Source organism: Lygodium microphyllum, chromosome 28 (genome assembly GCF_053477565.2).
Source record: "Lygodium microphyllum isolate KBCC chromosome 28, Lygodium_microphyllum_v1.1.10, whole genome shotgun sequence".
Lineage (NCBI taxonomy): Eukaryota > Viridiplantae > Streptophyta > Polypodiopsida > Schizaeales > Lygodiaceae > Lygodium > Lygodium microphyllum.
This window is the reverse complement of record NC_141162.1, coordinates 52,673,002-52,696,788: the sequence shown is the minus strand read 5'-3', so window position 1 is coordinate 52,696,788 and position 23,787 is coordinate 52,673,002. Positions and strand designations below refer to the sequence as shown.

General features: G+C 43.3%; 1 protein-coding gene across 2 annotated transcripts in view; it reads right to left on the bottom strand.

Moving 5' to 3' along the window:
- Positions 1–23,512, bottom strand: part of LOC148011439 (regulator of nonsense transcripts UPF2) — a 78,960-nt gene extending 55,448 nt beyond the window's left edge. Inside the window, exons 1-6 of one of the 2 annotated variants that reach the window (XM_087670128.1) lie at positions 23,335–23,512; positions 9,933–10,020; positions 9,225–9,427; positions 8,712–9,056; positions 8,523–8,627; positions 8,272–8,399 (exon numbers count right to left, since the gene is read on the bottom strand). In XM_087670128.1, the coding sequence (XP_087526254.1) occupies positions 8,272–8,399; positions 8,523–8,627; positions 8,712–9,056; positions 9,225–9,427; positions 9,933–10,020; positions 23,335–23,382 (917 nt within the window). In that variant the 5' untranslated portion in view covers positions 23,383–23,512. The remainder of the gene's footprint in view (positions 1–8,271; positions 8,400–8,522; positions 8,628–8,711; positions 9,057–9,224; positions 9,428–9,932; positions 10,021–23,334) is intronic. The other variant, XM_087670126.1, reaches the window with a different exon arrangement.
- Positions 23,513–23,787: the final 275 nt, after the last annotated feature.

Here is a 23,787-nt window from a genome sequence, read left to right as displayed (position 1 = left end):
TTTATGCATGTAATGAACAAAAGAAACCAACCATATTTCGCACAACATTATCTATCACCAATACATTTGGGCCCGCACCCCTTCCTCCCTCATCTTCCGCTGCACCTTCCTTTTTGATTCCATTAAGTGCACCACATTTACCACCACACACCACACATGGGGTTCTGAACATTTAGGCACAGCCTTTAGGACCTCTACATATCCGTTTCCAAATAGTATACTTGTGACGAAGGCTCGACCTTCCACACACACACTTTCGAGTTATCCCTCTCGGAGTGCATCCCAAACATACTCAAGTGTGGATCGTTTGGTATTGCAATTTGCCTCTATGGCATTACCTAGTGGAACATCGGATCATTATGTTGTGCCCTAGCCGACATTTGGACAAGGCTGTCGTATCCCAGTGCCTCCACCTCCACCTACAATACCATATGGACCTACGACCATTTCGGTACCTCAACAGTAATCAATACTCATTGGACACCCACCATTACCCCCTCCTCCTTATCCAACACTACCATCTTATCCTCCACTCTACCCCACCTATCCATCTTCATGTATACCTCATGGTCTAGCTCCTCATTTGCCAAGCATGCTTTTGATGATAAGACTCGTTTCAACTGGTCAAACTACACCACTTGGTGTAAACTAATGAGACATGTCTTAGACTCTCAAGACCTATGGGATTTAATGCAAGGGTTGGAATCCCAACCTGATCCTACACTTGTTCCATATGAGGTCATCCGCTCATGGAAGGCTCGTAACGCCTCTACTATTGTTGAGCTTACATAAGGCCTATTCCTGAGTTTCACTCTTAGCTTTAGCATTTCGACTTAGCATCTAAGTGTTGGGCACACTTGATTGACCACTATGCAGCTTGAGATAGGACCCATTGCATCAATTTGAACAAAACAATCAAATCATAGACAAGGATGACTTGAAAGTCAAGTTGGCCAAGTATCGGCATCTCCTCACTGAGTTCTCAACCACTAGGGCTCCTAAGTTCTTTGACGATCACATCACCCTCTTTCTTAAAAAGCTGCCAAGAAAATATTTCCATTTTATACAGCAGGTGATTTTACAGCCTCATATACCAACCTTTTATGAGTTTGAGTGTCACTTGTTACGTTATACACAGTTGTTCACTCAACTTCATAACATGTCCTCGATAGAGGGGGCTCTCGTTGCATCTCCTCAGAAGGAGCAGCAGGACAAGGGCAAACAAAATTCCAATCAAAATCAAAATCAAAAGAAGGCTAGTAAATCCCTAGGAACCACAAGATCCGCTCTCAAACCCAAATGGCAAAATGTACCTAAGAAGAATGTATTGTCAACATTGTCAAGAGGCTGGCCATTATGATGACGAGTGTCGATCTAAGGCAAGAGGCACACAACCAAAATCCAAGAATCAAACCCCCACACCCCAATTGGGTAAAACCCAGCAGGAAAAGTGGGGTAGTGGCAACCCCTAGCACACGTAGTGGCGAGGCCAGATCCACACTGCCATCGGTCAACCATCACAATCGGCAAACTACTCACCTCCAAAGGGTTTTTCTAACTGGTCTATAGAGGCCCACATCGTCTCCTTAGAGACATCAAATGCAAGTCTTGTTCACATCTGCAAGTTGCCTCCCCGCGAGGTGACCACACAGGCCCACTTGTCACAGTCGAGCACATTAGCACATGTTTGGCTTGTGGACAGTAGAGCCACCCAGCACATAACTCCTGTAGAGGACATTTTCATTTCCCGAGCCCCGACAGCCGAGAGTCCATGTAGAAACAACTTTTCAGTCAAGATTTAGGCCTAGGGTCATATCAATTTTTCCACTAACCAAGGTCTGGACCTAGCTTCGTTGGATGATGTCTATCATGTCCCCTAGCTTGGGTGAACTTATTGTCCATTCAACAACTTTGCCAATTGGGGTTAGCAGTTTTCCTCACAGCGATCACAATTGATGTCGTAGACTGTCTGACTGGTTTAGTGATTGCTCAAGATAAGGCATAGCCTTATGGCCTTTACCACATGACCCATTTTCTTACCAAGCCGATTGCCAATGATTTGGAGTTCCATCACTTCCAAGCCTTGGCCCACTACACGAGAGCCCAGGAACTCCGAGTGTCTTTTGGCATTTTCACTTGAAACATCTTGGCTATGACTCTCTTTATGAGCTATCGCGCTAGAGGATGGTTGAGGGTCTTCCATGCCTAAAGCTATCTCAAGAGATCTATAAAGCATGTCAAGTAGGTAAGCAATATCATACACCCTTCCCTCAACAATCTACCACCCATGCTAAGAAACCCCCTAGACTCATTCATGTAGATCTTTGTGGTCACACATCCATTACTACCTTAAATGGCACACTATACTTCTTTTTTATTGTGGATAATTCTCTACGTACGTGTGGGTGTACTTCCTTAAACACAAGTCAAATGCCTTCACTTATTCCGGTGCTTGGGTGTTGCTAGCTTATAACCAAACTGGTCGTCGTGTGGGTACTGTGAGGAGTGATTCTCGTGGCGAGTTTACCTCCCACGAGTTCACTAAGTTTCTATAGGAGCAGAGCATTGCACGCTAGCTAACCTCTACCAACTCCCCTACACAATGAAGTCGTAGAGCATAGAAACCAAACAATCATGAATATGACACGCTCTATGTTGTTCGCAACAAAGCTCCCTGAGCACCTTTGGGTTGAGACTGTTAACACTTCAATGTACATCCTTAACCGTTGTCCAACTGCACTGATCCCTAAAAAGATTCTGTACATGGCATTTTTTGGCTCTCGCTTGTTGTTTCTCACTTCAAAGTCTTTGATAGTCGTACTTATACGCACACTCCTCATGACAAGATAGGAAAGCTCACCTCCTCAAGCAAATATCTTGATCTTTGTGGGCTATTCTTTCAAAGCGAAAGCCTACCATTTATTCCATCCTCAAACGAACAAGGTGATCGTTATGAGAGATGTCATCTTTGATGAGAGGGGCATAGTACAATCTTCTGTTGGGCACAGAGACATTTTAGGCATTTTATTTGCCATTGTTTATTGTGGATTGGCATTATTTACAGCCAGTTGGCCAGCATTTAATGCCGGCCGACCTATCATATTTTAGCCTAGATATTGTCTGGCTCCCTCCTCCACTTATTCACATATTCATTCATTATTGGACAATTCTTGGAGAGAGGGAGCATGTGCCAGTGCCTCCACAGCCGATGACTCACATTGTATCTATACTGTCTCATGTCTTGGTATATGGATTCAATTTCCCGAGCATACATCTGAGTTCTCATCTGTATTGTGTTATCTCTTTCTTTTCTTTTGTCTTGTGTTCAGCAATTTATTTCAGCACATGTTTATGCTTTCATTGTTGCACCGCTTCTGACACTACTACCCACTCCTAATCTTCTTGCAGATGCTTTAGCTCCTGGGGCTCCTCCATGAAACCCATTACCTCGTTGATACCAACAAGCGATGCAGGATTGGGGGTTCCTTCCATCCGATTCCACTCCGAAGGGCCCTAGAAGGTCTACTTGGCTTGCCCCTCACACTTAATATACATCACTGTTTACAGCTGATTATATTGCATATTTTGAGTCGGACAATTGGCAAGAGGCTCTTCACGACCCTCTATGGCATGAGGCCATGGAAAAGGAACTAAATATTATTGATCGAAATGGGACTTGGACTTTAGTGGATCGTAGTCAACAAGACGAAGTGGATTTTTAGAACCAAGCTTAAGGCTGATGATACTTTAGACAAAAACAAGGCTCACCTTATAGTGCAAGGTTTCAAGCAAAGGCATGACATTGACTATGAAGGAACCTTTACACCTACCGCTCGGTTGATATCCTTTCATCGATTGGTTGCGCTCGTCACTCATCACAATTGGCTGATCTATCAAATGACCAAATGACATCAAACAGTCAAGTCTCTCTCTCTCTCTCTCTCTCTCTCTCTCTCTCTCTCTCTCTCTCTCTCTCTCTCTCTCTCATCATGGGAGCCATGGCAAGGTTTATGGCGAGGTCTTACTACTCCTATGAGGGTTGCTGGTGGTCACTTCGGCTTGAACTGCGATTATCAAGGCCGGTTCTTTTTCAAGGTGAGGAGTTCTGGTTGTGTGTTGATTTTTCTTGGTGAATTAACTGTTATGTTGAATCAAGTGTTTGCTAAATGCGGTTTACTACCCTCTAGGTTTTTAAAGGCTGCTGGTTCTACTCATCAATGAGATTGTTTAGCTCTATGTCCATTCCCTTGTAGTTTCTTTGTCATGGGTGCAGCTTGTGTTGTCTGACATGGTGATGATTCTCCTTACTCAGTTGCCATCTCCTGATGTCTTCTACACCAACTTGCTTACCTCCAAGATTCATGAGACTCTTCTATGGGAAGAGCTAGCTTTGCTTGTTTTGGAGCATGAAGAGAGACTCCAGGAAATTGGTACTAGTGGATCCAGTCTTACTAAGGATTTTACTGCAAGTTTGGGAGGGGGGGTAACAAGAAGGACAAGAAGGCCAAGAACAAGAAGAAAAAGCAGGTTCATCATTCAGAGTCTTCTTCACGTTCTCAAAGAAGCCTAAATGCCCACAATGGGAAGGGCACTCACCCCGTGGAGAATGTTTGAAACCCTTACCTTCATTTAGAAGTGAAGGATAAAGCTAAAACATCTAGGCCCTCCTTTACTTTTTCACCAACTACCACATACGAGTCTGTGTTCCTTCATATCCATGAGATGGAGGAGCCTTCTCATCAGTTGTCTAGTCTTTAGAGAGGCCTTGGCTTAAATGGTGCTTCGAGTAACATGACTTCCTGAGGAGATATATTACAAGATCTCCGTTCATCAAAGGGTATAGTCACTATTGGTTACATGTGTTTGGTGCCTAAAAGTGGTGTTAACATTTTGTCATTATTGTCTGACAGTCCATCAAGCTCCGTTTTAGAAAGTACTATATGTTCCGAACTCAAGCTTCCCACTCCTCTCTATTCATGGCCTTACTAAACTCACTACCGGGTTATCTTCATCGAGCAAGCCGTCTTTGTTGAGGATTCTTCTTCAAGAACTATTTTATAATAGGTTGGCACAAGAGAGGGCTATACAAGCTCCATTCCCCTTTCCTTGTGCAAGGTCCTTTGAGGTAGTTGTCTCTTACTGCACCCGCTCCTGATTGTGCACCATCTATCCCACAAGTTCCATGCCATCCCATCCCCCATCATCTCCTCTAGCAGTTTCTTCGTAACCCCCCATTCGTCTGAAGAGGGTGATAATATCGATGATGCAGCTGTGGATTCCTTGGCCCCTTACGTTTTAGAGGGGGATTCCTGGGATCATGAGCAACTACTTCATCGACGGACTTCTTCGGCATTGGCACTTCTTTTGCCACCCTTGGATTCATTCCACCTTCTTTAGTCTTCCACCACATCCAAGATCTGAGAGAGGATGTTAGCAGTCATGTGTGTCATGCACAACACAATCATCTCCTGCCAGTGAGCCGTAGTCTAAGTTAGACAAGGACATTAGGACTCTACCACTCAATCTGTCATGTGTTTTAACGAAGAAGGAAGCTCTATCTAGAGCATACATTTCTTTTTCAATCGGGTTTAGGATTGTTCACATTTGCTGGTTATTTTCCAACTCAGTGCATTTCTTTTTCAATGGGTCTAGACTATATTCACATTGGTCAAGATGGGGCAACTTATTCACTATTTGGTAGGCAATCCTCCCTAAAAGTTGTCATATCCAATGGTCCCTCTGTTTGATGCATGCTCATGCTCCCCTTGGTCACAATCACCTTCACCTTGAGTTCCTAACTTATATGGAATACCAATTTGAAGGCTCTTCTCTAGGCCTATCTAAGGCCTAAGGAAATCCTAAAGCCATGCCTCTGTGAAACATCCATCTACAATCCTCGAGTGTGCAATGGAACAAGAAACATGAACACGGAGAGAGAAGGGCAAAGAAAGACTGCAATAAAAAAGAGAATGGAAGAAGAAAATCTGCATTGACCTGAATGAAAGCTGAGAACAAAAGAGGACTGATCAATCCCTGCATGCAGCCCAAGGCATCAATGAGCACCAGATCAGGTTGACAACGGAAGGAAACACCAGAAGATGGAAGAAGAGTCCCTATATGGCGGAAAGTGCTGAAACCTGCAAAAATGAACCTGTAAATGACCAACCAAGTGTGGAGAACAGCTATAAATATCTCAAATATGCCAAATGTGGCTGATCTGCTCCAGTAGGCGACAAAAATGCTGGCTGCCTAATCTCAGCAGCAAAGAGACATACCCAACTCCAAACTTCTCTCTATCAAAGTGGACTATTGGTCACTATCACAACTCACAATTCATTGACCACATTATAGCTTGGTACATCTGGACAGCAAGATGTAGTTAGGCTAGAGATTCAGATCGCATGAACAGGAGGCAAAAGGCCTTCTTACACATTTGGAAATCTGGCACCTTCTTGGACTTCCTGATTACTACACCAGTTGTTCTACTGGCCTTGTGCTAGTAACTAACATTTATCCTAAGCAAAGTACCATCCCTCTCTATTTCTCCAAATCATTTTCATGGAAGAATTTGTATTCTGTAATTTTGTCTTAGTGAGGAACAGCACAGAAAAATCTTTAATAGCACCTCTCTTCCTGGAAAAAAAATTCCACCTGGCTGCAGTAAACAGAGGGAGATGACCATCTCTTTGAGTTGTAACTACACTTGCATCAATTTTGTGACTTCAAACTCGTCTGTGAGAGTGCACAACAGAAAGGAACGGAAACACAAAGGCAGTGGAACAGAGAAAGACTGCAACGAAAGAAGAATGAAACCTGCACTCAACAAGATAGAATGCTGATACAAACAGGAAAGCTGAAGAAGATTGATCAGTCCCTGCATGCAGCCCATAGCATCAGTGAGGGCACCAGATCAGGCTGATGATGACGGCAACACCGGAGACAAAGGAAGATTACGGAGTCTGAGTGTGCACCTACCAAGGAAGCAGGAAGATGAGATGAATGATCTGCCAACTGAGTGGGAGAGGCTATAAATAGCCAAATATCCCCAAATCTGGCCAACCTAAAATCTAGGGCCAAAAATATGGCTGACCAGCATTTGGTAAAAATGCCAAAAATGCTTTAAAAAAATCCCGAAAAGGGTGGACAATGTCTGGAAAGTGTAGGCGGACTGTGGACAATAGTAACTACCTAGAAATGTACACAAAATCCCGACTAGAGAAAATGCATTGAACGCCAATAAACTGACTCCTCTAAAATGAGCTACCTCCTCCGTCAAAACAAGTGATAGACAGGTCTAAGCTCCTAAAGTCCTCATCTAACTTAGGGTGAGGCTCATAGGCAGGAGATGACAATGCATGACAAACATGACTGCTAACATCATCATCATGAAATTGGTTTTCCCTTTTCAAAATGACCATGCTGTAAACGAGAAGAGCACGGTAACCATGAAACGCATTTCACCACGATTGAGATGTGAAACGCATTTCACTACTGAACGTTTCAAGGTGCAGCGTTTGTTCTTTCATGTCATGCGGCATTTCACTTAGGACATACCCAGGGGTGAAACATTTCTGGCTGAAATGAAACATTTTGAAAGTGAAATGTTTCAGGGGTGAAACCTTTCGCGGTTACCTTGGCTTAGAAGAGTGACATGAGAGGAAGTATGCTGCATTGCATCTCTAGATCAGCCAGAAAATTGATTAATGCCAATCAAAATTTCCTAAAGAGGCTCATGTTGAGGTCATTTTGGCCCAAACACTCAAGCATCATATGTTGCTTATCTTTATCCCTTTGACTATATCCTTCCTTGACTTCAACATTGTTCCAGTGCTAAACTCTCGTGATCATGCACGTGATTTGATGGTGGCATAAAACCACATAATGCTTAGCGTGTTTGTGCTATCTTGGATGACCTTATTATTTTGAAATTGGTCATTGGGTCTCTAAAAGAGCAGAGAAGCCACAACCCTTGAGCTGTTGTAGTTGTCAAGTCTAGATGGGTACAGAACTATCTCTGTGAGCACAGATGATTTTCAGCAGCTTTTCTTTGCATCTTCACTGTCTTCCATTTCTTATCCTCCATGATACAGACACTGAATATAGGTATGCACACTTGAATGAACAAATTGTCAATCCACATGTTTGAGAATTTGCAAGCAATGTAGAAAAACAGTCCACTTGATTATCAAGAAAAATTTATGCAATAGAAAAGACAAAGATAAGAGGCAGCAGAATGAGTTCCTTGAAGTTTCCAGACAGACGGAAACTTACGATGCAACACTTCGAAAAAGATGCTCATAAGATTTTCTCAGCTTCTCATACTGGCCTGCATTTTCTTCACTGAGTTCACCCTTTGCATTCAACATACGCAAATTTTCTTGTTCCAACTGCTGAAGGCACTGCACATAACAAGGAACATACAATAGGCTTTACTGTGGTCCTCACAGTATTTCTGATACTCTGGAGAAGAGTCGATAATTTATTGCATGCTGAAGACTGACTAAAACTTGAAATCACAATACCCTATGCTCAGAATGTAGAAGTTCCACCACACCATCGTAAAATGCCTGAAACAGTTTCCTAAGCAGCTTTTTTTGATCTGAAGTGATGCTGAGTTCTTTGTAGATCTGCAAAAGCATTGTTTCTTTCTGGCATGAGAGCACTTTTTCATTTCATTGTTTTATGAACAAGCAATGCATTTACTCATATACCTCCTCTTGTAAATCCTGACCCATCAGAGGCAGCCCCAGGAAAACCCTACCTTGGCGAGCAAAGCTTACAAGAAGTGACAAGTTGGTTTGAACTGTATCACGATCTCTAAGATGCTCAACATTTGAAAGATCACGCACAATGCTCACAAATACACCTGCATCTTCAAAGACACCACAGTAGAATAATTCCACTAGCAACCTTAGTGTACTGCGCTTTCTCAAAGCTCGTACGCTTCTATCTCCCTCCACATCCTCAGAGGTCTTCCCTGGAAAAAAGGCTTTTAGTAGCCCTTGCAACAGGCTGGGGGAAAAGTCCTTGTATCTCTGATGCAATAAAGAACAGACCTGGAAAAAAAATTACAGGCTCAGCAACTGAGGTGTGTTGCAGAAGGAAAGGTGACAGCTGCATCTTGCAATACATGAACATGCATCTAGAGCAGCAAAGTTTTTAAAACAGCACGCTCAAGCCAACAGCTATCAAGGAACTTATGAAAGGGTGCCATCTTGAATAACCTGTACAGCTGCATTGATGTCTGAGCTTTTTAGTTTTGCCTCACAAATAGCAGAAACAGCTTCACTAACAAATTTACTTAGGTTAACAGCCTTCAGCTCTTCCAATAGCCCCTCTCTCTGTTCTTCATTGATTTGTTTCAGTCTCTTTATTACGGCAGTGTTGCGCTTGATACTAGAGTCCAGACTTCTCAAGAAATTTGCATCTGTAGACGAGTCACACAAAAAAACTGGTGTTGAAAAGTCATCATAATATGCTCAATCATGTACATTCACCCTAGAATCAAGTCAAACATTGACAACAAAAATCATCTTTAAGCTCTCTTGATCAAATGAGATCCAGCACTGCAAACTTTATAACAAGTCTAAACATGGTTATTTGCAAAAACTTCTGGATATGGAGTTTGAAGCAACTCTAAGATCATAACAAACTTACACCTAAATGAAACATGCGATATGACTTCCTTAGATTTGTGTAAGCAAAACATAGCACATGCAAGGCTATTTGACTGAGCAACTGCAATGCTGCATAAGCAGACCCTGAGAAACTTAAGACAATTGTGACCCAAACAAAGTTTGCCCCAGAAGGTCCCTGTACACAAACTTAGACCAATCCAAATTAAAACAACGCAAGCACCTACTTTAGATGGAGATGGCATCCATGTGCAAAGAAAACAAGTAAAGCACAATTCCCATAATCATGAATCTTACCAGGTCTTTCTGGAAACAAATTAGCTTGTCGTAAAGCGTGCTTTGCCTCTGCCAACTTCTTGACTTCCTCTTGGCGAGCCACCGCCTCCTGACGGAAAGAACTCATCATTCAACTTACAAGCAGGCACAAATATCACAATGAAAGACAATGCTGGAAAAACTCAAATCATTCAGGTTACAAGTGGCTACAAACATCAAATGAAAGAGAATGTTGAGGTTCATTAGCTCCTATACACACTATACATTTCAGTACCATATCATAGTGAACCAGTCCCTCTACTATTTATACATGTCCAAAGTACCAAGTGGTGACTTCATCTCTACTCCAAATATCCTAGAAGACTTGGGATTAGGACTTGGAACAGTTTCATACATGAAAATAATCTTAACCAACTATAATTTTCATACACTTCTCGGTTCAGTTCAAAGAACCCACTTGAAACCAAGACCTCAAGTGTTTCCTCCCCCTCTTACCTCTTCATATCCATATTGCATGTATGTGGGTGAACACATGCATTAGTTGAGGGGAGAAAGACTTTAGAAGCTGAGTCGCATCTTTGAGTAAAGACATTGGCCACTAGCACCAAATTTTGTTGAAATGGCTTACAATTTTCAAGACCCAGCTTTGGCGTCTTAATGTACCAATGCTTAATGTTAGCATTCTGCTTTTGAATTTTCAGCTCTAATTTTTTGTTTCTAGCTTTCTTTTGCAAGAAAAGAAATTCAATGAAAACCCATCAGCAAAAATCATCACTACAGTACAAAGGAGAGAATTCCCAAATGCATCAAACAAATATAAACACACGTAACATACATAAGGAGAATTTCTAGTACAAGGGCTAACACAACCAGTATGGTGACTGATAATGTCAAACCATTTGAGGGATCTCTAGATGGAAGGTATCAAAGTCCCATGGTATATTACTTTGTTCTCATGCTTATGTGATGGATTCCATTGCCCGTTCTTGATCATCTGTCATTTAGTCTGTCACCTCTTCTCTCCAGCCTCTCCACTGCCCTCACACCCCTTCAAGAGGACATTGCGATTCGTGGTTCATGGCTGTCTTCATCATCTTCCTTGTGCTACGGCACCCTTGTTCCCTTGTATCACATTCACTCTATGATTCAGATCATCATTTCATTCATCAGAGTTTCTTCTCTCTTCTCTTCTCTTCTCAGTGTTCACCGAGTTCACTCCGTGTTCCTCCTTGCAAGCCTTACTCTCTCGCTGATACTTTGTTTTTTGACATGGTATCATAGTTGGATTTGCTCAAACAACGGCAAAGATCCTCCACTCCAGTGAAGGCAAAGACCAGTGGCGGGTTCGGCATCCACTTCTCTTCTTCTTCCACTGCATCAACACCCTAACAACTAGCTGCTCCCTCCTATGTTTGCTGTTTTCCAGCCTGCGTTCAAGGCTGCTCCTACTGCCTCCACTTCCCCTTTGCTGCATTTCTTACTGGCAGCTCTTCTGTTGCCTCCTCCCTACTACTCGTGGCTCAGCCATACTGCTGGCAGCTCCTCCCTGTTGTTGCACCTGGCGGTATTCCCTGCTGTTGGCGGCTCAGCCAGACTGGTGGCTCAGCCAATCTGCTAGCAGCTGTTCTCTGCAACCTGGCAGCTCAGCCAATCTACTGGCAGCTATTCTCTACAACCCGACAACTCCACCATACTGCTGTACCCTGCGTTTTTCTACTGATTGCAACCTCTTACTACTAGTAGCATCCTCCTCCCACTGGTAGCTCACTTCCAGCCCTTCCACTGCCCTCCCAACCCTTGAGGCAAACATTGCAGTTCATGGTTCGTGGCTAACCTCTTCCTTCTTCAGCAACACACACTGGTACCTATGGCTTCTTTACCAACAAATGACCAATCTACTAGGTGCTCCATTTGTGGCATCACCAGACACACCATCGATGCTTGCCGACTTTGACCTTTTCTCCCCACCCCCCCAAAGTATATGTGTCTCCCACCCGACACTACCTTTGCCACCTCTCCTTTCTGGGCCACAGAGATCCTTCTGCATCAGCTATCAGAGTACTATGCTCAAGGCAATAATACGCATCCGATGCGTACGAAGTCCTTTCAAGCACATGGAGGATCGATTGGCACTACGACCTCCTGGAGATCATCACAATGCAGGCGATAGTTTTCTCCCACCTATTTTCGGATACAGTGGCTACCAAGGCTCGCAGTTCGGCAAGCCGCTCCATCGAGAGACAGTGATTGTTTGATATGGTCTCCTCGTCAGTCCCCGCTCCTTTGAGAGACAGTGGCTGCTCGACTCTTTCCTCTTCTTTGGCTTACTGGTCCACTCCATTGAGAAGCAGCGATTGTTGCCCACTCATTACTCAGTCTGAGCCCCACCTTTCACCCTCACCTATTCAAGTTCAAGAGGCCACCTCTGGGAGTTATTCACCACCCCAGATACCTTCTTTGGCACGATCAGTGGCACTTCCTTCATCCTCAAACATTTCAAAGTCTGTGATCCATGAGTTTTTGGATTCCCTATCTACCTCAAAGGGGGGATTCAGAGGTGGATAATCTTTCTTTGCCCTCCTAGGGAACATTTACATCTACTGCAACTTCAAAGGGGGCTCCTATTCCTCCAATTTCACAAGGGGTCCCCACCCACCGCTCAGTCTTTTGCACACCTTGGCGAAGGCCTTTTACCTTCTTCTTCTTCTACCCTTGGATGGGGTGGCTTCCTTCCAACGGTCATCTCACCCATTGATAGCTAGGATCTCGAGGATCTACCTAGATCGGGGCCTTGGAGGTTCAACCACGACTTGGTGATGAGGCCTTCATATTCCTTCTTGCATGGATGCACGGAGCTAGTAGCTTCTTCCCCGAGGTTGAGTTTCAGGTTCTCCTATTCACTCTGTCTACTATTCTTGTTATCGAGTCGTCTGTGCATAAGCTAAGCTAAGAGTGAAGATACAGAGAATTGAGAGAAGGAGAGTGAGAGTGAGAGCACGACACAATGGGTATTCAGTACAATGACGAATGTGCCACATTTTAGGTTTTGAATATATATAAAGTACCAAGTGTAAGGGTGCATTCACACCCGAACACAATAAAAGGCATGGTGAGACTTTATTCCCAACAACCTCCCACCTAAATGCAACGTGTCTGAAGGTAGAGGAAAGAATCAGCTAAGTGTATGTATGTATAAAGCTGAAAGACACATATACTATCCAACCCCCATCATCTAGCGACAATGAGCAAACCGCTCGGCTAGGAGACCTTTCATAAGGTCTATAGGATTATCATCTGTATATAACTTGACAAGCTTAATTCCTTTGCTATCAAGTACATCCCTTATGAAGTGATACTTCACCTGTATGTGCTTTGTCTTTGCATGAAAGACAGGATTCTGTGCTAGCATGATAGCACTCTTGACTGTCACAGTGGAGAATAGGAACCTCTATAATCCCAAGCTCTCTCACCAGACATGAAAGCCATAAAGCCTCTTTGCATGCCTCTGTGGCAGCTACATATTCTGCCTCTGTAATAGACAGTGCAGCACACTTTTGCAGCCTAGATATCCAAGAGATTGCTCCTCCTGTGAACATAAACACATATCCTGAAGTAGACTTCCTGCAGTCAGGATGGCCAGCATAGTCTGCATCCGCGAAACCAACAATATATGACATCCTTCTCTAGCTTGGACATGTTCCCAACATTCACACTATCATCTTTATCTTTAGTAAAAACAGAGTACACTAAAAGATGATTTTTCATTACTTTAGAAATGACAGCTACAGATACAAGGACACATTCACCTTTCAACTTTTCATTAAAGTGTGAGTGTCTCTTTCTTATGCTGAATATTGATCTTTTTTGCATAAGAATCAATCACTGCATGCATATGGTGACACCATGGCATACCGAGCAACCCTCAAGTGAAGCAATGAAGAACTCTTTGTTATCCACATATCCCTATATATGCAATTGAAGCTTTCTAATGAGTGGTGTGATAGACTCTTCGTAGCCTTTACATGCCATTCCAACTTCCTCCATGGGTCCCATCTCATCCCCTCTAATGCCTAGACCGGCTGCCATATCAATAGAGATGAAGTTGGCGCGTAAATCATTATCAAAGAAAATCAATACATGCTAATCCCTAATTTTGCCCCATGCTCTGCACAACTCAATAGCATCATCATTGGGCCAATCACTAACAAAATCAAGCCCCAATCCTACTGACGTTTTGGTCTTCTTTCCTTTAGAATCTCCCTCCCTTGCAATGCGACCCTATTATTTACAAATAAAACATTTATTTGCGGCTATCAATTTCCTATGTTGTGCCAATGTTTTCAAGCCCTTTCTTTGTTGTTTTGGCCTCTCTACATGCTGATTTTCAGATCTGCCCCTTTTCTCAATCTTAAACAGCTTTTTATTTGGCTTCTCCCCACTCTCTAGGAAGTGCTTTGAATCCTTCCCACATAGCAAAGCAACGGCTGTAGCCACAGTCTCTATGAGTAGAGACATGCTAGACATGGTGGATTTAATGCAAAAATCCTTGATTCTTTCGAGTAGCCCACAAATATATTTTTCCACTTGCTCATGAAGGAATATAGAGCAAAAAGAAGTAATAGGCAGCAATGCATCCCAAAACTTATTAAGCTGTCATGATGTCCACCTCAAAGGTACTTGTCAACCAATTCGATGCAAACATTTGCTTGAATTGTACTCACGTTGACGGTGCCCTACCTTGCATCAAAAGAGTGGACCACCACTGCAATGCATTCCCTTTCGTCGAGACTCCATGAAGTTCCCCCTTGAATAGGCTGCATCGAATTGCTAAATGAAAGTCAAAGCTTTCAACCTATCTAGTGCACCACTAGACTCAAACTTCACTGCTTTTCCACCCTCATCATAGTCTTTTGCTACCCCTTCGGGTGTCACGTTATGATACATCTTGCTCCTACAAAAAGGGTACACTCACTGAATTTATATCAAAACCAACACCAAACGGAGCATTTGCATGACCAGCATATATTCCTTGAGCCCCATAAGCATTCGGAGGTGCAAATGCATTACCAAACATGCTACTTTGTGCCCCAGGCACAAGCCAATGCTGGCATGCATAGGGTTTTGCATATTTCCAGCCATACCCAAATACATTGGGCCTTGGACACCATGCATTGGCTGCTGTATACCATGGGGATTTGTGCATCCATTGGATTGGCACTTCTATGATGGCCTTGCATTTGCATTCCTTGCCCCGTAGATACCAACTGTTTTGCTTCATTAGCATCCTTGGGAGCTTCAAATGAAAGATTTGGCATTACCTTCGGTGCACCTTGCTGTTCCGAAGGTGTAGAAGATGTCATCTTCTTCTTGTGTTTACTGTCCTTCTTGAGACCATTCAAAAATCAGGTAAATTGAGGATCCTTTGCCAATTCAGCAAAGAGATTTACTGCTATCCTCATCTGATTCTTGAACTAGTCATCAAATTCCTCTTCACCATAGTTACCAAAAACCGGGAGCGGGAACAGAAAGAGGCGCCAGGCAAGCGGGAGAGGCGAGAGTCGAGAGGCGGGCCGGCCACACAATCCGGCCAGGCAGTCGAGAGGCGTAAGAGGTGGGAGGCGGATCAAGCAAGTGAGAGAGGCGGGAGTCAGCTTGCACGAGGCAGGGCAAGAGTCACGATAGGCGAGTCATGACAGTAATCACGAGAGCCGGGAGTCGAGCCAGCTAGTGCGAGATGGGACAAGACAGGATCGATGTTTTTTTTTTTTTTAAATGTCCCGCTACTGGAACGGCCATTCCAAACAAGGAACGGCCCGGGACAAGCGGAAACGAGACAGGGAACGGGTTGAAACATTCCGCCAGCGTTTCCTAGGCTCGGACCTCCCGAAACGCATTAATTCGTTCCCAAGTGCCAAAATGGGCATTCCTTGTTTCTATGCTCTTCACCTTGCTGGTCATCACCCTCATTATGCCTTGAAGGCCCTACAACTTGCCCAATAGCAACATTTTCAGTTTGTTGTCCATGGTCTGAGCCTTGTCCAAGATCAAACATTGAATTTTCTTCATTCCCATGTGGAAGTTCATACTAAGAGGCATCACTGTTGCTTAATTGCATCTCACTATATGAAGACATATTGTTATACTTACTCAACTAAGAGCAAAAATCAACAATAGCACAAAGCTTTGGCTTGTAATCAAGTGCCTCGGCCCACCAAATCAAGGGATTGAGTGGTATCCAGCAATGGAACCATGAAACCAGTCTTCCTTCTTGGAAAGGGTGGTAATTCCTTAATTAAGCACTTAATTACAACAATCAACAAATAAACATAAATTGAAGTGTGCAATTTACCTTAATAATCTTGGACAATAAACACCCGGTTGGCCCTAAAACTGACGCCCCTTTCAGTATTTCTTTAACTTCAATTGCTAATGGATTGAGTACAAGTTGAGATTCCACAATCATTTTTGTTGATCCAAAAGCCCCTTGTTGTGCATACAATCAACAAGCAATTTCGGCTAATTGCCCCTTGATTTTCAACCACAAATTGCACAAATGGAACCACCAATTGGCCAAATGTTGCCCCAAATCAAAATGGATGGCCTCGTATCTGAAATCCCTATCAATTCCACAAATTTCAGGTGCTGATTTCAGTGTACGATGCCTTCTCTTGCTGGCTCGAGTCTCAAGGTGGCTGCTGAACCCTAATTTCTGCAAAATTTTAGGATTTACAACAAAGATCTCTCTATTGTCCACCAAATTTGGCTGAGATCTACTCAAAATGGCTGAGAAATGCTAAGATCTCCTAAGAATGGGGTTGGAGAAGATGAGAGAAAGCCAAGATGAGAGAGAAATCTGATTTTCTTCACGAGAAAACCCTAAAATCTACCTGCTGCCTACTCCAACCTGCATTTAATGTGGTCACCTATATTGTCAAGCACCTCCAAAATGCTGTCACCTGATCAACAATGCTATTGCCAGCCCCTAGAAGATGACTCCCTACAGTCCCCTGCCTGTTCAGGCCCCCAAATGGTTGTCTTCTCTACAGGTAAATTGTTGTTTTTTTATCAGAAAATAGACCAACAGCTCTCTCTCTCTCTCTCTCTCTCTCTCTCTCTCTCTCTCTCTCTCTCTCTCTCTCTCTCTCTCTCAAGTTGTAAACTGACTGAATGGCTGACCTAGCTCCCAAAAACGTTTTCTCAGTGTGCATAGGCATTTTTGCCGAGTGGCAGCCTTTTAAATCCATTTTTCAAACTTATCCAACCATTTAATCAATTTTCAGAATTAAATAATCTTGAAAATTAATTTCAACCCTTCTGACCCTACCCAAAATTAAATCTGCCCATCTATAATTAAATTGGCTAGGCCATTTGCAACCTAAAGTGGTCCTGAACCTCTATTGACCCTTAGACTGCCATTAATTAATTAATTAATGCTAGTCCCTAGTGTCACCACCGACACTTATTGGCCAAATAACTGTCCCAGGGTCAAAACTGACACCAAACTGACCCCCAAAGCCCAACTGGCATAACTTATCACAACTTTTGCCTTTGACATCCACTACATCCTCGGGGTCCTTGGCCTGTTACCATGAAATAACTACCACGTGCATCACGTGCTAAACAACCTTGCACATTTGATTAATATCTTAATCAAATGTTATCAACAAGATTAAAGCATCTCAAAATTTTATCCTCGTGACAAATAACACTATGCCTTCAACTTCTTCCTATCACCCCTCTTTAAAGCTGCAAATGGTTCATTGGAGCCACCATACTAAGGAGGAAGCCTCCCTTGTAACCGCAAAGACACCTCATACTCAAGCAGCATGGAAGACATATGAGTACAACAAATTGGCACCAACGATGTCTGGGCCCACAAAGCATTGGCTACTCCATCAAACTCTAGAAGAAACTTGTAGATCACAATCCCCACCGTTGAAAAACCACTTTTTCAATTTACAAACTTCATTTAGGGTTTGGCACTAACAACCCTAAAAAGGGTTGTGTCCACATTTTGGCCACTTTTTCACTAGTGCTCACACAGAGATGCACCACTCTAGACAACTCGTGCATATAAATAGGCAGTCACTTTATTCATTTATTCACCACCTTTGGTCACCACCACCACTCCACTCATTCTCCACGCCTCTTCTTCCATCATTCCAACACTCTTTCCACACCGCTGCTACCCACACCCCTTGCAAAGAACATCACAGTGTGTGGCCTTCTTCCACCCAACATCAATGTCCACCAATTGACATCTACTTCATTGTGCCCCCTACCAGCTCTCCCAACACATGGCCACTACCACTACACGCCAGATCTTTTCCTCCCCATTGGCTCATTGCCCTATCCACCAACCTTCATCACCCAATTGCTACATCAGCCTTATTCCATTATGCCCCCTGCTTTAATCAATACTATTGGGCCTCTATCCAACCATATACTCAACAAGCCGCCCATTACTATGATATGGCCACAAAACCCATCAGTGACCTCCAAGGCACCTCCACATGCATCACAGCAGTCGGCTCTCCCGCCAACCTTCCCTTCCACACGTGGCCTCATCACCACATCCTCTCCCACTCTCTCCCACACACATGGCAGCCTCAAATGCATCCCTACCACCATGGCAGTAGCACCAATCGACTGCACCCCACAAGTTACAACACATGGCAACATCAAAGGTGGACCTTCCTAAGGCAATTCAAGCCACCTACTCCCCTCTTTCATTGACTGCACTATCACACTCTGCATCCAACCCATTTTTGTATGCTATCAACTTAGCAAGATCCTCTCAATCGCCATTAAACAACAATATCTTAGTGTCACAATCTCATCTTTCACATTCTCAATCATCAATGTCCATCTCAAGCTTTCAAACACCTAGAAACCCCTCCCTTCCATCACTATCATCACATGCAAATCAACCTAGCCCACCTCTCTCCATTATTATTGATCTTAGTGAGCTTTCCGAAGGCATGGCCTTTGTTGAGCTAAAAAATGGATTACATGCTGATGAGCTCTTTAATATAGACCCAAAACATGATTTTAGTGAACTCCCCAAAGGCATGGCCTTTGTTGAGCTAAATAATGGATTATAAGCTGATAAGCTCTTTAATATAGCCCCAAAACATGATCATTATACCAAACTCTCCTAGAGAGTGTATGTGTCCCATAAGCCAAACCATAATTTGGGAGGATCAACTCATCTATAAATAGACAAGCTGCCCACCACTCAGTCTCATCTTTGATTGCAAATTGTTGACGACCTGTTCTCAGCTGTCCACACCCCTTCCTAGCAGGTATCTCAATTTGAGCTGTTGTCCATCAGTCAAGTAGCTGCATCCAGCCCTCAATCTACTGTTGGTGATCACTCTACATCAGCAGTTTGCTCAGTTCCCAGCCATTGTAATCAACTTGGCATCATCCAAATAGTTGTGTTTACTGCATCCAAGCCCACACAATCTACGTTTGCAGTCCAGCTGAAATAAATCAGGCGCCAACAAATAATGATTGATAAATAATGTGCCCAACCAATGACTCATGCACAAACTCACACATGAACTAACTAATCTACTTAGACGCATGTCATCCCATCTCCACTCCTATGGACCCAAATCAGAAAGCTTCAATCCATGTAGATTCGCTAGCTACTAACACTTCCCACTATTGGCAACTCATTGGATCCTTGATCTACCTCCTTAACACTTGGATTGATCTTTGTTTTCTCATTGGCTTGCTTGCACGGTTTAAAAGTGAGCCCAAGAAAACTATAAGCAAGCTACCTTCAGGGTTCTTCGCTTTCTCAAGGGAACTCCCGATCTTGGCATCTTCTATCCCGCATGTTCAAGAGACACCATTCTGGCATTGCAGGGATGGACAGATTCTCATAAGTTTGGCAACATTGAGATTTGCCAATCGACAATAGGTTTCTAATTTCTACTTGGTGTAGGTGTTGGTTCATGGTGGAGCAACATGAAGCAACCGATTGTTGCCCTTGTGAGAGTGCGCAACCGAAGAGAAACACGAACACAGAGAGAAGCATAGAGAGAGAGAGAGAGAGAGAGAGCAAAGGATGAGGGAAGAATATTGCACTGATAGAAGAAGAATGGTGATACAATGATGATGGACTGATCAGTCCTTGCACACAACCCACAACATCAGTGAGGGCATCAAATCAAGCTAACGATGATGGCAGCATCGAAGATGAAGGAAGATGACGGAGTTAGAGTGTGTACCCCAGGGAAGAGGAAGATGATGATATGAATGACTACCAAGTGGGGAATGGCTATAAATAGCCACAAAACCCCTAAACTAGCCTATTGAAATCTAAAAATGCCATAAATGTTGACTGATCAACATTTAATGCTGGTCGTGGCATAGTAAATGCCTAGAAAATGCTAGATAGCCACCAAAAAATCCGACTAGGAAGGACCATGTACGGCAAGTGTGGATAACGTGGGAAATGCAGAAACTGCCCATGGAAAACACACTAGAACCCGACAAACAAAAAAAAAAGCATCCAAATAGCCACTGTAGAATGAGTAGCCTCCCCCATCAAAACACATGACAGACCCGTCAGAGCTCCAAAATTCCTTGTTTGACTCGGACTACGGCTCACAAGTAGGAGATGACAAGGCATGACAAACATGACTGCTAATAGCCCTATCATCTACACAGGCTAAATACCAAGCAAGATCTTCTACCACCTGTGAGACTGTGTGGCTTCAGAGGATGTTGGGAGAGCTTGGATGTCCTCATACCCAAGCTATCACTCTACTATGTGACAATGAGAGTTCCGTAGCTCTTACGTGGAGCCCAATATTCACATACGAACAAAGCACATCAAGATCTAGTATAACTATATTCACAAGAAGATCTTGGATGGAACCATTAAGGTGGAGTATTGCAAGACGAAGGACAACTTGGAGAATCTCTTCACCAAAGCTCTTCCTTAGGCCGTTCTTCGGTAACATTCCAGATCTCTGAGTCTTATGCCCCATCTAGGATCTAAGAGGGGGTATTAAAGAGTGCACCTCCTAAATAGAAGGGCAAGCTAGGTGAGCAACATGGGCAAGGCAGCACCATTAGGTTGAGCTACGAGCAACAAGGCACACGCAACCAAGGTGGTGGGCAACCTGTTCACAAGCAACCAACATCATGAGCAAGCCAACAAAGCACTAGGCAAAGACTAATCACAGGCAAGGTAAGGGTCTACCCAATCAAACTAGCAATCACATGGCAAGGCAAACCATATCTACCTAGTCAAACCAACATAGGGCTGGCCGACTATATCTTTTCCTACCCCCATTCTTGCCTATATCAAGCTTGCTCTATTGATCACCATCTTCCAGCTCATGTTGTACACAATGTGTGAGGTTTTTTGAAATTCCCTTTATAGTAGAAGTTTTCAATGCAATACGTAATTGGTTTCTTAATATTCAATATAGAATCACCTCCTTCGGATTCGTAACCAGGTTTGGAAAGGTAAATCAATCATACGCACACAGCTTGTTGTACTTGTTCTACTTTGTTGATTCAACATTTAACATTCAACATTCTCAACATTCTTCAGTCTCTCTCTCTCCTCTCTCCATGTTTAACATCTACAATCGATTTGTGCACATGCTTCTACATCACTGCACTTTGACATCACAACACCTTTGATAGCCCTTCACTAGCATCTTTTGGTTCGATGTGACAGACATAGGTCATGCATTCTTGACTAACTCATTCGAAGCCTCTCCACTCCCATCAACTTGCTTAGTCTATTTGGTTGGACATCTTCATCAACAAACTTCGTTGGCATGCACGTCGTCTGATCTTCCATCACATTTTTTACTTCTCTCCGTCAACCACACCTACGATTTGAAAGGAGGTGTTGTTAGACAAGCTTACATTGTCTTCTTCTACATACATACCCCAACGATATACCTTCAATATGACTCATTCGAGGCCTCTCCACTTCCATCAACTTGTGTCAACCACCCCTAGCAATGGGATTTTCTTTGGAGAGGAGGTCATGCTACTTGGTTTAACATCTTCATCGACGAACTTCATCAACATGCACATGGTCTAATCTTCCATCGCATTTCCTACTCTCCTTCAACCACATCAAGATTTGAGAGGGGGTGTTAATAGACATGTTGCACATTTCTTCTTCTGTGTACATATCTAGCTTGAGTCTAATGAGGACTTTTGGGAGCTCTTTCATTGTCTCGATCCGTCATTCATTCATACACATAAACCTTCTTCATTTTAGGCACATCTAGTGAAGATTAGAATGCATCTACCACTTATCCACTTAAGCCTATTTATGCTACACACTTATGATCAGTGGAGTGCATTTCATTTTTGGCCACGTGGGCAATTTGCGTCCAATTTCAGCCATCAAATCCTATTGATATCAAGTCAGCCTACTCATGCATCTGATGCCTATTTATAGGCAGTACCATGCCCATGCTACCAACATCTAGATGAATCATTAGATCACCCATCATTCCAGCCATCACCTTTCTCACTCATCTTCCTAAGTGAGATCTTTTGCTGCCAGTCCAGTAGCATCACTTATGCACCTTCATTGCGTGCATGGGCTGATTGTGTGCAGCCTTGTACCAATGTTTTAAAATTAGTGTTCCTTCTATTCTTTTATGTATCACCTTTGTTCTTTCTCCCCTCTTTGTGAACCTCTTCCCTTGAGCACTCTCACAATTTCGAGATTGAGTGCTAGTTTCCTGCTCAAATCCGGGATCCATATTGCTTTCAGCTCTGCATAGCTCAGACATCTCCACGTGTCTCTAGCCCTTGTGCTCAAGCTGCTATTTCTTCTACAATTAGAGAGAGCATCAGTCGTACCGTTCCCTCTTGATTCGTTGTATCTTATACCACACTTGTCTACAGGTCATTGTATCCATTCTTCAATTTCTCGTTCCATTAATCGAGCAGTTATTTTTTATTAGCAAAGTCCGTACCATTTGTGCACTTTCCTAGGCTTCTTATCTTCGCAATAAATGCACAGCCTTCAGCCCGATGGGTCCTCTGGATGAATTGAGCTTCTACCTGTACATACACTGTGACAAATAGGCAAGCAAAAAATGCAGAAAATCACGATGGAAAATCGCACGGCAATAGCCAGCTGCGAAAATTTGAGCAGAAGGACCAGCTACCAGAACTTGTTCTTGTTCTGATCGGTTAAGAAAAAAGGCTTTCCACAACAAAGCTTCTACGTCTAAATATACTGTGGCAAATAGGCAAGCAAAAAACGCAGAAAATCCACAATGGAAAATACACGGCCAGAGCCAGCTGCTGAACCTGTTTGGTCATTCTGAATATGAGAAAGCCAGATATCATATTGGGGTCTTCCAATTTGTGGTTGGAGAAAGAAGACAGTGGGAAGGTTCGGTGCAAAAGGAGATGATACCTGGTTCCAGAGGGATCCAAGCGGCGCAGGTTGCGTAGCTCCGGCCATCGCGATTCGCCACGCGCGAGAGAGCCAGTCGAGTGCTCAGTTTTCTTGTCGAACCATGAATATTTCGCGGTCGACAATTGCTTACATACAACAATACTACGCCTTTTGCTTTTCCTTTTAATTGCTTTCATGCGATGGTGCGACTACATTCCTCTTCCCCCCTTTTGGAAAACAGTGCGGACAATTACCAAATTTCGACTATAGTTTTGCTCAAAGGCATCTACGAAGCTTTTCTTTCTTTTTTGGGACGAAGTGTGAAGATATATTCAAAAGGAGTAAATTCTACAGCTGCTAGGGAAGAGGAGCTTCAATACATAGAAGCCGCCTTATGCAACCAGTCATAGATTACAACATGTATCAAATTCAGATCCTCTTGGAATCCACAATTTTCTTCTTGAGATCTAG